We start from the raw sequence: 13,420 nt of genomic DNA on the forward strand, positions 1-13,420 counted from the left end.
ACAATTTACAGTACGTGCCGCGGAAGCGATCGTCAGCACACGCACGCGCAGATTGAGCATGCGCAGTGGGGTGTGTAGAAAATGCCAGCAGAGTAATTAGCCGGAGGGGGCGGAGCTTGTGCAGGTGGCTGCTTGTCCATGCGTGTATGTGTGTGTGTGTGTGTACTGGGGCACAGGCGGATGTTCGCTGGCAGAGGTCAAAGGTAAAGACAAGAGAAATGGGACTTCACTGGATTCTTTTGGTGTCCTCCTACACTCAACATGCCTCGACATGTTCCCCGTGTGTGTGAGAGAGAGTTTGCGTGCGTCTGTCGGCGTTTGCGTCTTTTGTCCGTGGCCGTGTCGGATGTGCACGCTCGTCCCTATTTGGCGCACTATGAAGGGGTTGCGCCATTTCGGAGGGGTGTCCCAATGTCCAGGGAGGAGAAATGGAGGCCACTCCAAATGACCCACAACTCACTTTCAAAAAGTCGTGTGCATCATCCATGTTCACGCAACATTATCAGCATCAAAACAACAAATATCAAAGCCACGCAGTAACTTTTCGCCACAGAAATCATGAATTCATTTGGTTGTATGGGAAATATGTGCAAGAAAGGGAATCAAACACAGTCAATCTTTGCAGGTGATCTTGCAGGTACGGCGCTCACGTGAAATGCAATCGACGGCCGTTCGAATCGTCAAACGGAAGGAGTGGAGGAGGATCGATCGATGAGGGGGAACATGAGGACACAGCCCATGTGTGCATGTGAGTCTGTCAAAGTGTGTATGGGTGTGTGTGTGTGTGTGTGTGTGTGTGTGTTTGTGCACCTACAGGTGTTTCGCCACACTCGACATGCTTTTCTTCTGGAACATTCGGTCCACGGTCTGTGTGTTTGTGGCGCACGGCGTGAGCATATCAGTCCCGAAGCCTTGTACAAGAGGCAAGCCGGCGGCCGCGATGTGATGCGGATGAGATGAAAAGTGCCGAAACGTACGTGAGGTGCGACGTCAGCTCGCGCGCGCAAATGATGGAGCAGGTCTTGCATGGTCACCATCTTGGCTTCTTTGCAACTCTTGCATTACGCGCTCACTAGTGTGCGGATGGGATGTGCGTGCGCGCGTGCGTAGCGACCGCGCTCGTAGCACCTCAAGTAGCAGGAGTTGTGAGGGAAAGCTGTCAGTGATTGTGAAAACGTCAGCGTGCAAGAGCTGGGAAAGGCCTCGTCCCTTGTTCTGTCAATAGGACGGGCTGGTGTTGGCTCTGAAGATCAGATTTGAAAGTTTCAATTGTGCAAGTCTGTCTTTGCTGCCAGAAACATGAATAGGCACTTCAAACAACAGTTGACCTACTGTCCGGACTTTGTTCTCTTTCTATTCTTCAGACACGATCCCAAAGTCGTGCCACAGTTCATATTGACCGAGTTGGATCATCAAAGTTTGTATTAGCTCCATTAGGCGACTGCTGATGGGCTACAAAAGAAAGCTCATTGCCGTCATCTTGTGGCCACACCAGTGGCCTGAAGTCATTTGGTCCCAAATGGCCATTGTGTCCCGTAGACATATTTGGAGCCCTCCTGAACCCCCACCCAGGGCCGGAGTGCCTTCAAACTCTGTAAATGCAAAGTAGAGTTCAAAAAGATGAGGAGAAATCAGCTGAAAGCCCACAAAACATTTACAAGATATGGAAAGCCCAAATGTCCCCAAAGTAGCTTGTGTCGTTCAAGGCCTCATACGTATCTCCAACGATAGGACACCTATGCTCGTTTGAAGTGCCGATTGTGATTGACAAGGAGAGAATGCGCCTTCAAACAAAAGATGAGGGCCCCCCAAATAGGCTCCAACGTTTCGTGTGCAGTTCCCGGATCCCAAAAGTGGGCGCGTGCCTGCTGCTCACTTTTTAGGCATTGAAATCTTTGAATATTCAACAGCATATTGTAACGAATTGGGTTATCTGTGTTGTGGTCGGATTTGTGTGTTGCCGAGTTGTGGTGTTTCCGAGGTTCATGAATGCATCGTACGGCAAGCGAGTGGAGCAGCGAAGAAAGAAGAGCGCGAGCAGTTGCACTTGGTTGAATAGAAACGTGATAATGAAACTACGTGTGACGCCGTGTTCCTTGAAGACGCTACAATATGATAAATGGCGCTATTTAAGTTTGGCGTTTTGGGCTGAAAAGACTTGCTCGCTTCCTCGTCTAAGAAACATTCACAGTCGGATGACGCCGCGCATGTTAGACGTGCTGGCCGCAACATAGCCGCCGGTTTCATGTAGCAATGTCGGCACACAACTTTCAGACTTATCCACGCACCTTTCCCCATCGGCGATGGGGAACTGGAAAGCCAGAATGTTCCCAAACAGGAGACCGCAGTGTACGCGGGGACCTTCGAGATCTGGCTCTCACTGTTGTTCCGCCACTCTCGTCTCCCGCGCGCAATAGTCAGCGTCCGTGCATGAGCTCGCGCTAATAAGTGGACCGAGCCGAACATGTCATACCGAAACGTATTAATACACCCGAGTGTACCGTTACACCCCCAGTATATACACATGGTTACTGCGTATATTTACATTGGTTTTTGATTCTGAATGTTTGCTGTTAATGTCGTACATTAACGGCTACATTATGCCCACTGTGGGATCAATAAAGGCCTCCTTATTCTTATTCTTACAAAAGACCTTGACTGACACTTCCGTCTAGATGTTGGGGCCATGTAATGTGCAATGACGCGTGCGCGCACACCATTATAGGGGGAAATAATCAGCACAATTATTTGGACTGATATTGAAATCACAATTACTAAAATGATGATTCACTGACTTTGAACTGTAGTATTTAGTCGACTGCTCACGCCGTTATGTATGACATTACGGGGACTGCGTTCCTAAAATGTCTACATGAGAAAGTGGTCTGCCAGCAAGGAACCATGGGGAGGGGGCTGGACGGGGGGTGGGGGGGGGCCCCCTTCACCCTATGACTGACAGCTGTGGAGGGCGGCGCTTCGCATGGGCACATCCCACAGCAGAATGCACACACACAAGAAGACAAGACAAGATAAGGAATCGGCAACTCCTTCACAACAATGTGACGGCATAGCGGAATGGAACATGCAACTCCAAAGAGGGACACGCAACAAGTGAGGACCATCACACATTTGCCTCACGTACTCCTTTTAGCGTTACCGCGCGTGTGTGCGCCGAGAGCATTTGTCAATGTGTTGGAGGAGGGGCAGCAAGGGTGCAGGATTTCCATGAAGGTGTGGTCAAGTCAAGTTTAGAGATAGACGGATGTTGTGGCATTTTTTTTCAGCACTGATATTGATATGGATTAGTAATTGGCAAGGAGGCCGATAACTGAAATTTGGAGCCGATATTCATTTGCGGTAAAGAGCAAAATATTGGCATAATATGTGCAGTTAGCAGGGGGCCGTCGGTTCACTGGTGGCCGCCCGAGGTTCACTCTTTGCCCGTGCGCTGCTCTTGCTCTTTTGCACAAATTGTTTTTTAGGAAACTTTAGAATAACTCGAGCAAGCCTATGATGTGTTGCCACCCAGACTGTCGAACCTTGGGCTAAAATAGGGACCAAAAGAGCCCGATTGTCTGGATGCGCGTAGCCGGCCTAGGAGTCCATTGCCAGAGATGAAGAGCCGCTTTGGGGAAAGAGGTCGGGTTGCCTGAAGCGGCCACACCAACCACACTCGCCAAATCTTGTCACGCTGCTCTTCAAGTGGTTTGCAATCTGTTTCAAAATCCCCATCAAGATAAAAGCTGTAACCGTTCAGTCCATTTGTCCTGTGTGGATTGCAAGGGAGGCGTTTGAAAAGAAGGTCTACTAGTGTTGCTGAGCAGTCGCATAAAGGTCAGCCATGTTGGAGCTTGTGTATGTCGGGGGGCGTGGCTTAGATAATGGGCGCCACTGATGGAGTGAGGCAGGAAGCAACAAGTGCGCTTCAAAAAAACGGCCAAACACAAAAGAGGACTTGGCCAGCCTCTCCTGACTTGCAGGCGGTGCCGCCTTCGTTTGGCAGGGTGAGCGTCCTGCTCCGACACGTTGCCGGTTGTCACCTGCTTTTCACGCAGGTTTTAACGAGCACCCTGAAACCTCACACACCTCACCGCGCTCTCTTCTGAGCCAATTCCACATTTGTAGTCTACGGTGAGCGGCAGTTCTTTGGGAAGAACAAAAAGGATGCCCCACTTTTACGTGAGCCCACTTGAAGACTCTGAAATGTTTGCTGGGTGGACATGAAAGTTTGTGGACACGCAATCTCACATTTCACGCACTCCCGGAGCTCAAAAGTCACGGAAAGGACCCGGGACAAAACTGGGACGAGCCATGCTCCCGAAAGCTGACACCTTATCTGACGCCGCCACCCCCCCCCCCCGCTGCCTGCGTCTGGCAAAGCACTCGGCAGCTTAAGATGTGGAGGGCCCCCTCGGGAGTCCGAAAAAAAACTGGCTGACCTACTTGAAGCCCGCCCGCTCCGTGTTGATGTTGACATGAGGTGGACATTTGGACGCATCTCAACTGCACTTGATCTGATTGCAAGAAGGTGCTGTCCAGAAACACAAATTGAACCCAAAACAAAGAAGGGCAGTGTTTTAAGCCAAGAGATGAACATGGATTTAAAGGCAGCTTTCAAAAATGGACAGACTTAAAAAGAACTCTGTGGCGCACAGGCCACCAGCGGAGTGGAGAAAGGCCAGATAGGCGCAACAAGTCTCGGATGCTCCCCTAACGCGCTCCAGTTGAGAGGCGAGCAACCAACCGGAGACGTTTGAGTGTAGTCGTCAAGTCAAAAACGGGAATCCTGTTGACACGTCACATGACCTCAGCCCAAGTCTTGAGCCCCTCCCCCCATGACCCTTGGGGGAGGCGTCCACGCAAAGTTGTGGCAATACACGGGGAAAAAACATCAAAGGGTTCCGAAACCAGACCAACTTCTGAGCAACTGAAGCCGTTGACTGACCTTTTGCACCGCTCGGTCCTTTCAAATCGCTCTTTGGGAGTTTTTCCCCCCCCCCATTCAAGTCTATTGTTCATAGTTCAGCATTTTGTATCTAGTAGGCTTCCTTTGCATCTTCAAGCCTTCACAAGCGCATCAATGACCCGAGCAAGAGTTGATTTCACAATATCATGGACGCGGTCGTCGGTGCGGCCTCCAGTGGGCAAAAACGAACAAGTGGAGACTTTTCTTGAAAAATGGGCCGGTTGGGACCTTGGATAGGCCTGGTCACGGCTCTGTGCTTTGCATCGAAATGGCCTCATTGAGCTTTGAACTCTTCCTGCGCTTGTCTCCTGACTGTCTGCTCCAGGATCTTTTCACTTTGAAAATGGCGTCACCGTGACGACAAGTGTCGAGGTGAGAAGAATACGAAGGGAGAGAGAACAGGTTATTCCGACTTCTGTGAATGACGCTCCGGCCGCCTGCGACTATTCATGCGAACTGGCAAAACCTGAATGATGGCCCGATGGATCGGTTCACACGCACAAACGAGTCGTCCTTCCTTCCATCATCATCATCATCATCATCTTATTTTACTGACCACCACGAGCCGGGCAAAGTATGGCCCGCTCCGTTCTTTCATCCTCCCGCCCGAGCATTTACATCAAGAGATGTGGAATGGATTTGGCATTCATTTGGCCATTTTTCTCCCTAACGTTGGATGATTGACTGGCAGCCGTTTTCCAGCGTCACAATCTAACCGCAAACCCTCTCAAATGAAAGAGTAGTCGCTCTTCTTTCACCTGAAAAAAAAGTTTGTTTTTCTGCTCTTCGTTCGTCAACTGTAGAACATGACTTGGGTTCTTCAAACACAAAAGCGGCCCAAACGAGCAGTGACTTTGACGCGAACATTTTTGGGCTTTTGTAACACCTCAAACCATAAAGAGCGACGTGACAGCATTTCCCAACAAATAAAATGAAATCTGTCAAAATGCATAGTCTAGTTGGAAAGGCCTCTTCAACCCGAATACAAGGCAGCAACAATTTTTTATGGATTTCGGATTTGCGTGGTATCGCCTTTAGAAAATGCGGTCAGAAAACACCTTCAAATAGCAGTAAAACGGCATAACTTTGTTATTTGGCAACGCTCTCCTGGATTCTTTGGTTTCGGCTTCGACTCAAGGGACCCCCCCCCCCCCCGGTCCGATTAGCTGGCAGGTTTCAGTTCAAAATAGCCATCGATTTTTCGGGCCGGCCAAAATTCGGAGGCGACAAACTACACGCAAAACAGCACACGCATCAAGATGGTGTTCCACTAGCGACCTCAAGACGGGTCCTCACAGGCAGAAATCTCAAACAGGATGTAACAAAAAAAACAAGAAAAAGAAACACCACCAGATATGTTGCGCTGATTTGCAGACCAACCCAGTAACTGTCAATTTATTTTTTTGTCAATTAGATATAGTGTGCTGTTTTGAATAAAGGGATGGGTACAAAGTATCCGAATCATCCAAAAAGTAATCTACAAATGAATTGAATATGAAACTAATTGCTAGTTGCAGCCTAAATGTAACCCATGAGCACAACATTTTGCACCTGTTTGACGTTCATGTTTAAAAAGACTTGTCGAAAGATCTCACGTGAATGTCCTTGAACGCAAGATAACCCGAATAAAAATAAGAATCATTCTAATGAGTGGGAGTGGGTGCTGTTACAAAGAACACATGGCAGTGTGACTCCACCCCCCGTGCGAGCTTGATGACTCAGTACTAACTCTCACGTCGACTCGATTACACTCCTTTGTTCAGATGGACTTGATGAGTCACTCGGTCGCAGCTGTTGCTCTCCGTGCTCGTTTTAGCCTCAACGCTACGTCGGGCCGCCGCGGTGCACGTGATTGATTGCCGCGGCTGCACAGGTTCCCCTCTCACAATCAAGCGTGTCACGTCGGGGCCCGGCCTGATATTTTTACTCAGCTGGATCTAGACCACCGCATCCGCGTCTCCTTGGCCACGCACCCTTGCGGTCATCGGGAGCGCTCGCCATCCACACGAGGATTCCATCAGGTCATTGGAGCTGCCGCACTGTGATTGTTTCACAAACAAAATGAAGGCCACCGTTTTTCCTAGACGCGATAAATGCACATTTGCATGCGCGTTCGGTCCCACTGCTTCGTTATGTCTCCTGTCAGTCGGCCTGCTCGGGACTCACACGCACACAAACACACAAGGGCTGGAAGGGTTTCCAAAAACACTTTCAACGGTTCGTTTCCACTGTCCGGGTTTGGTCCCTATGTGGCCCCTCGGTTCATTAGCACGCATGGCTCTTTTGCTCATGAGCTATAGCTGTGTACAGTGGCGCTAATGCTAGCCAAGACGGCGGCGCAGATAGCTGGCCGGTTGGCATTAGCCGCCGCACCGGTCAGCAAACGTTGTCACAGAGCTCAAGTCGTTCTGAATCCGAGTTTTTTCACCATCTTCTTCGTCCGCCTTGGAGTTAGCGTGCGACCGTGTCATCCTGCCAGGACTCGGAATCTTTGGAGCGCTGCATACAGACATCTTTGCCGTGGCCGTCCCCGCACTGCCGGGCCACGTCCGCCGCCATCTTCCGTCGGGTGTGCTGGAGAGCTGTTACCGTGGCTACCGCGTCCCCTAAGTCTTCCACTTCTTGCAAAAGCTTCAGCCAGACGCCCGGGTGAGTGATGCACTCTGTGTGTGTATACTGTGTATGTGTGTTCCAAAAAAAATTACAGACACTATACTAGATTATTAGTATTAGTATTAGAGGTGTCAAAACGAATGGATGAATTGACAATTATTCAATCATCCAAATAATTGACAGCTATTTTGATCATGGCTGATTCTTTTCCAGCCGTTGTTGAAAATTGTCTGAAAATTGTCCAAATCCTCTCAGCAAACTGAACATCTTTTGTTTGAGCAAAATAAGACATTTGCAAATATCTGCTTTTACTTTGGAAAAGAGTCATCAACATGTTTTCCTATTTTCTGACTTATTACTGACCAAACCAGTAACTGCATCCTAACCGTTTTATGGAAAAAGAATAAATAGTCTGTTTGATCTATAACAAAAATAGTCACTATTTGTGTACTAATTGTCATGTAGCCTCCAAAGTCAAAATAGTAGCCCTTCGTTGGTGAGTGCATCACTCCCTCTTGTGGGATATTGCTTATGTGATATTTACTTGGTTTTGTTTCATCACTAAGCTACAGCAAATCAACAACAATAATGGTTAATAAGCAATAATCGGGGGGGGGGGGGGTGAATGATGCTGCACGAGTGCGCTCCAAGCAAAATGTCCAAAATGTTTGGGCAGCAACTTGAAAGACTGCGATAAAGCAAAGTATTCTGGGAAATGAAGTGCTCCCCTACCATCTAATCAGTCACAAATTTGACTTTTTTTAATGATCTGTTTAGCAGGCTTTTATTGTTAAGAAAAATACAATGACAACACTTCCCATAATCAAGTATTGTGTATATAAAGTCCTTACAATAATATGTTTGAAATTCATGTCCTAAGTAGGCTTACATACTGTCAAGCTTCGTTGTTAAATGCACTTTAATTTTGCATCTTCAATTTCTTTCATGGAATTTCAATTGTACTTCTTGCAAGTGGAATGTCAATTGCAATTCTGCTTCCTGTTTGCCACCTTATTCAAATTCAAGAATTGAATTGGTGCCCTGCGACTGGCTGGCGACCAGTTCGGGGTGTAGTCTGCCTTCGCCCATTGACGGCTGGGATAGGCTCCGGCAACTCCCCGCGACCCTGTATAGGATAAGCGCTTTGGAAGATGACATGACATGAATTGAATTGGAATTTAGGGGTCATTCTCAATTGAATTCTGAATTTTGTACAGCCTCGATAGACCGACATATGGATTTGACTGTACTAGAGGCTGAGCTCCTCTGGGCTTCTCCGTACGACAGAAATGTTAGTCGTTCTTAGTCTTCTGCGAGTATTGCTGTTTTTATCGTGTGTTCACACATCCGTTGCTTAAAGATTGGCTCTCATTCTATCTGCCAAACCGCTGCTGATGTTTGTCCTAATTTTTGTCTGAATTTTGTCTTTCTCGTCAGCGTGACCTTTCGGGCCACGGGGGGCCGAGCCGGGCCGGCCTTTGTGAGCGCGTGAGAAGATCGTGGTGCAGCTCAACCCTCTGGATCGCTTGACTTCTACCAGCTGCTGCTTTGTCCTTCCTGTCCTGCTTTGTCCCCCCACAGCGGACCCGCCTGCCGGTGCGCAGTGCGTCGCCTGCCGGTCGTCATGCCGAGCGACAGGAAGTGTCCGCGCTAGCGGTCTTCAGCATGGCCTGGCTGGACTCCGTCAAGGGAGACGAGGAGCGGCCCTGGGAGAACGTGGTGTGCCTTCGCCCGGGATGCCAACCCGGGAGCTCCCCAGAGGATGCCCCGCAGGCGTCTCCGCATCCCAGTGGTGATGCGGGAGTCCGGATTGAAGCCGAGCGATCAGGGGCCCGCGGCCCGAGGGAGCTGTCGGAGGGCGACTACGTGAATCTGACGGAGATGACGTTGCCCAGATTCTCCCCGCAGAAAGGATCCTTGACCCAGTCCATCAGCATGCGGAACCAAGCCGCGCGCGTCGGTCGTCACGCGGCGACGGCCGACCCCTCGGCTCATCGCGCGTGCATGCTGCCGACCGATCGGGTTCCCTCGGGTCCAGAAAAAGACAAACGGGAAAACCTTGTGCCGCCTGGTCTGACAGCCGCAGGTATCGTCGCAAACGCGTCCGAGAGACGAAAGCGAAAGAAGGACGGGGATCAGCAGGGATGGGGAGAAGAGGTGGAAGTTTACGATACCCAAAGTTTAGTGCCACGCTTGAACGACGACAAGATGGCGATGGGCAGAAACCAGGAACGAGAGGAAGGACCAGACAAAGGACCCGATGACAACCGACGGGACGAGGATCGACAAGACCAGGACCAACGAGACGAGGAAGGACGGGACGAGGAAGGACGGGACGAGGAAGGACGGGACGTGGATCGACAAGAGGAAGAAGGGCGAGACGAGGAACAAAGCGGTGAGGAAGGACGGGACGAGGAACGACATGATGTGAATTTAAGAGACGAGGAAGTACCAGACTCGGAACGACGGGACGAGGAACAACGAGACGTGGCTCGAGGAGATGAGGAAGGACAAAATGCGGAACGCCGGGACGAGGAACGACATGACATGGATCGACAAGAGGAAGAAGGGCGAGACGAGGAACAAAGCGATGTGGAAGGACGGGACGAGGAACGACATGACGGGGATCGACGAGACGAGGAAGGACCAGACGCGGAACGACTGGATGAGGAACAACGGGACGCGGCTCGAGGATACCAGGAAGGACAAGACACGGAACGATGGGACGAGGAGCGACGGGATGGCGCAGGGCGAGACGAGGAAAGACCTGATGAAGACGGACGACACGAGGAACGACATGAAGACAAACAACAGGACGAAGACCGACGTAATGTGGATCGACTAGACGAGAATCGAAAAGACGACAAGCATCGAGACGAGGAACGAGGTGACGCTGATCAACGGGACATGGAAGGCCGAGACGAGACGGAAGTTGTTGCCGGCGGAAGAGCGTCAGAAGTGCAGCCGCAGCGGGAAGCTGACCCGAGAAGCAGAACAGGAAGCAGCAAGTGTGAAGACGGAGGGAAAAAGGACGCGATGAAAGGAGGACGAGAAGAGGAGCCGAGAACCGCAGACTCTTATTCTAAAAAGATGACACTGCCACACACTCAAACTGAAGACTCGTGCGCTGAAAAAACGACTCGTCAAATGTATCCTACAAACTCTTGTTCTGGAAAGCTTCCACAGCATATAGTCAGCAAGGACGGTCATTTTGAAAAGCTTCCAGAACAAATTCACACTGACAACCCTTATTCTGAAAAGCTTCCACAGCATATAGTCAGCAAGGACGATCATTTTGAAAAGCTTCCAGAACAAATTCACACTGACAACCCTTATTCTGAAAAGCTTCCACAGCATATAGTCAGCAAGGACGATCATTTTGAAAAGCTTCCAGAACAAATTCACACTGACAACCCTTATTCTGAAAAGCTTCCTCAGCACATAGTCAGCAAGGACGATCATTTTGAAAAGCTTCCAGAACAAATTCACACTGACAACTCTTATTCTGAAAAGCTTCCAGAACACAGACACAACCATGACTCTTATTCCGAAAAACCTACAAAACAAATACACACTAAAGACTCTCAGCTTGCAGAACAAATACACAAACAGGACTCTTATTCTGAAAAGTCTCCAGAACAAATGCACAATGAGGATTCTTATTCTGAAGGGCTTCCTGTACAAATACACAACCAGAAGTCTTATTCTGAAAAGCCTACTGAACAATTACACACTGATGACTCTCATGATGAAAAAGCTCGAGAACAAATACACAACCGGGACTCTTATTCTGAAAAACCTACAAAACAAATACACCCTGAAGACTCTCATTCTGAAAAGCTTCCAGAACAAATACACAACCAGGACTCTTATTCTGAAAAACCTACAAAACAAATACACCCTGAAGACTCTCATTCTGAAAAGCTTTCAGAACAAATACACAACCAGGACTCTTATTCTGAAAAACCTACAAAACAAATACACCCTGAAGAATCTCATTCTGAAAAGCTTGCAGAACAAATACACAAGCAGGACTCTTATTCTGAAAAGTCTCCAGAACAAATGCACAATGAGGACTCTTATTCTGAAAGGCTTCCTGAACAAATACACAACCAGAAGTCTTATTCTGAAAAGCCTACTGAACAATTACATGCTGATGACTCTCATTATGAAAAAGTTCCAGAACAAATACACAACGAGGACTCTTATTTTGAAAAGATTCCAGAACAAATAGACAGTGAATACTCTTATTCTGAAAAGCTTCCTGAACAAATACACAATCAGGACCCTTATTCTCAAAAGCTTCCAGAACGAATGTACACTGAGCATTCGTATTTTAAAAAGCATCCAGAACAAATAAACGCTGAGGACTCTTATTTGGAAAAGCTTTCCGAACAAATACTCACTGACAACTCTTATTCTGAAAAGTTCCCGGAACAAATTCACACTGACGACCCTTATTCTGAAAAGTTCCCGGAACAAATTCACACTGTCGACCCTTATTCTGAAAATCTTCCAGAGCATATACACAATGAGGACCCTTATTCTGAAAATCTTCCAGAGTATATACAGAATGAGGACCCTCATTCTGAAAAGCATTCCGAACAAATACTCACTGAGAACTCTTATTCTGAAAGGTTCCCGGAACAAATTCACACTGATGACCCTTATTCTGAAAATCTTCCAGAGCATATACACAATGAGGACCCTCATTCTGAAAAGCTTTCCGAACAAATACTCACTGAGAACTCTTATTCTGAAAAGTTCACGGATTATTCTGAAAAGTTCCTGGAGCAAATTCACTCTGACGACCCTCATTCTGAAAAGCTTCCAGAACAAATACACACTGAGGGCTCTTATTTTGAAAAGCTTCCAGAACAAATACACACTGAGGACTCTTATTTTGAAAAGCTTCCGGAACAAATACACACTGAGGGCTCTTATTTTGAAAAGTTCCCGGAACAAATTCACACTGATGACGCTTATTCTGAAAAGCTTCCAGAGCATATACACAATGAGGACCCTCATTCTGAAAAGCTTTCCGAACAAATACTCACTGAGAACTCTTATTCTGAAAAGTTCCCGGAGCAAATTCACACTGACGACCCTCATTCTGAAAAGCTTCCCGAACAAATACACACAGAGGATTCTTATTCTGAAAGGATGACACCAGCACGCACATACACTCAAGACTCTTGTTCTGAAAGACCTACCCAACAAGTGTACACTGCAGATTCTTATTCTGAAAAGCTTCCAGAACAATTGCACACTGAAGACTCTTATTCTGAAAGTTCTATTGAATGCACTCATGGTGCCGACTCTTGTTTTGCAAACAGCTTAGGAACCATTTCAAACACTGATGACCCTTATTGTGAAAAGCCCAAAGAATGCCAACACACTGACTACTCTGGTGATTCTGAAAAACATACGAACCAACTAGAAACTGACGACTCTTATTCCGAAAGCTGTAATGAACACAGACCTGCTGAGGACTCTTATTTTGAAGACCATTTAGGGCCCGTTTCGCTTGTACCTATGCACATCGAAGACTGTTATTCTGAAAACGGCGTTGCGCACAACAGTGCCGGTGACTCTTACTGTGAAAAGCTCCCAGAACACGTAGACCGTGAGAACGCTTACTGTCAAACCTCTTCCAAACGCGTTCACACTGAGGACTCTGATTGTGAAAGGAAATATCAGCACCCAGACTCCCCTGAAAGCCTCGCTTCCTTCCAGTCCAGCTTCAGCAGGATGCTCTTGCGCTCTGGAGTTGTCTCTTTGCCTGGTAACAACACTCACACAAACACACGCATTGATTAATCCATCAAAGTCAGACGTGTG

The 13,420-nt window shown here is 48.1% G+C and overlaps 1 protein-coding gene across 8 annotated transcripts in view; it reads left to right on the forward strand.

Moving 5' to 3' along the window:
- Nucleotides 1-13,420, forward strand: part of plekhg4 (pleckstrin homology and RhoGEF domain containing G4) — a 32,598-nt gene that overhangs the window by 6,932 nt on the left and 12,246 nt on the right. For 5 of the 8 annotated variants that reach the window (XM_086026470.1, XM_086026474.1, XM_086026477.1 and 2 more), the window contains 3 exons: nucleotides 626-748; nucleotides 7,446-7,615; nucleotides 9,017-13,364. In XM_086026470.1, coding sequence (XP_085882596.1) covers nucleotides 9,245-13,364 — 4,120 coding nt within the window. In that variant the 5' untranslated portion in view covers nucleotides 626-748; nucleotides 7,446-7,615; nucleotides 9,017-9,244. The remainder of the gene's footprint in view (nucleotides 1-625; nucleotides 749-7,445; nucleotides 7,616-9,016; nucleotides 13,365-13,420) is intronic. The other 3 variants (XM_086026472.1, XM_086026473.1, XM_086026476.1) reach the window with 2 other exon arrangements.

This window comes from Filicampus tigris, chromosome 3, assembly GCF_054856515.1.
Source record: "Filicampus tigris isolate MCC_2025a chromosome 3, RoL_Ftig_1.0, whole genome shotgun sequence".
NCBI lineage: Eukaryota > Metazoa > Chordata > Actinopteri > Syngnathiformes > Syngnathidae > Filicampus > Filicampus tigris.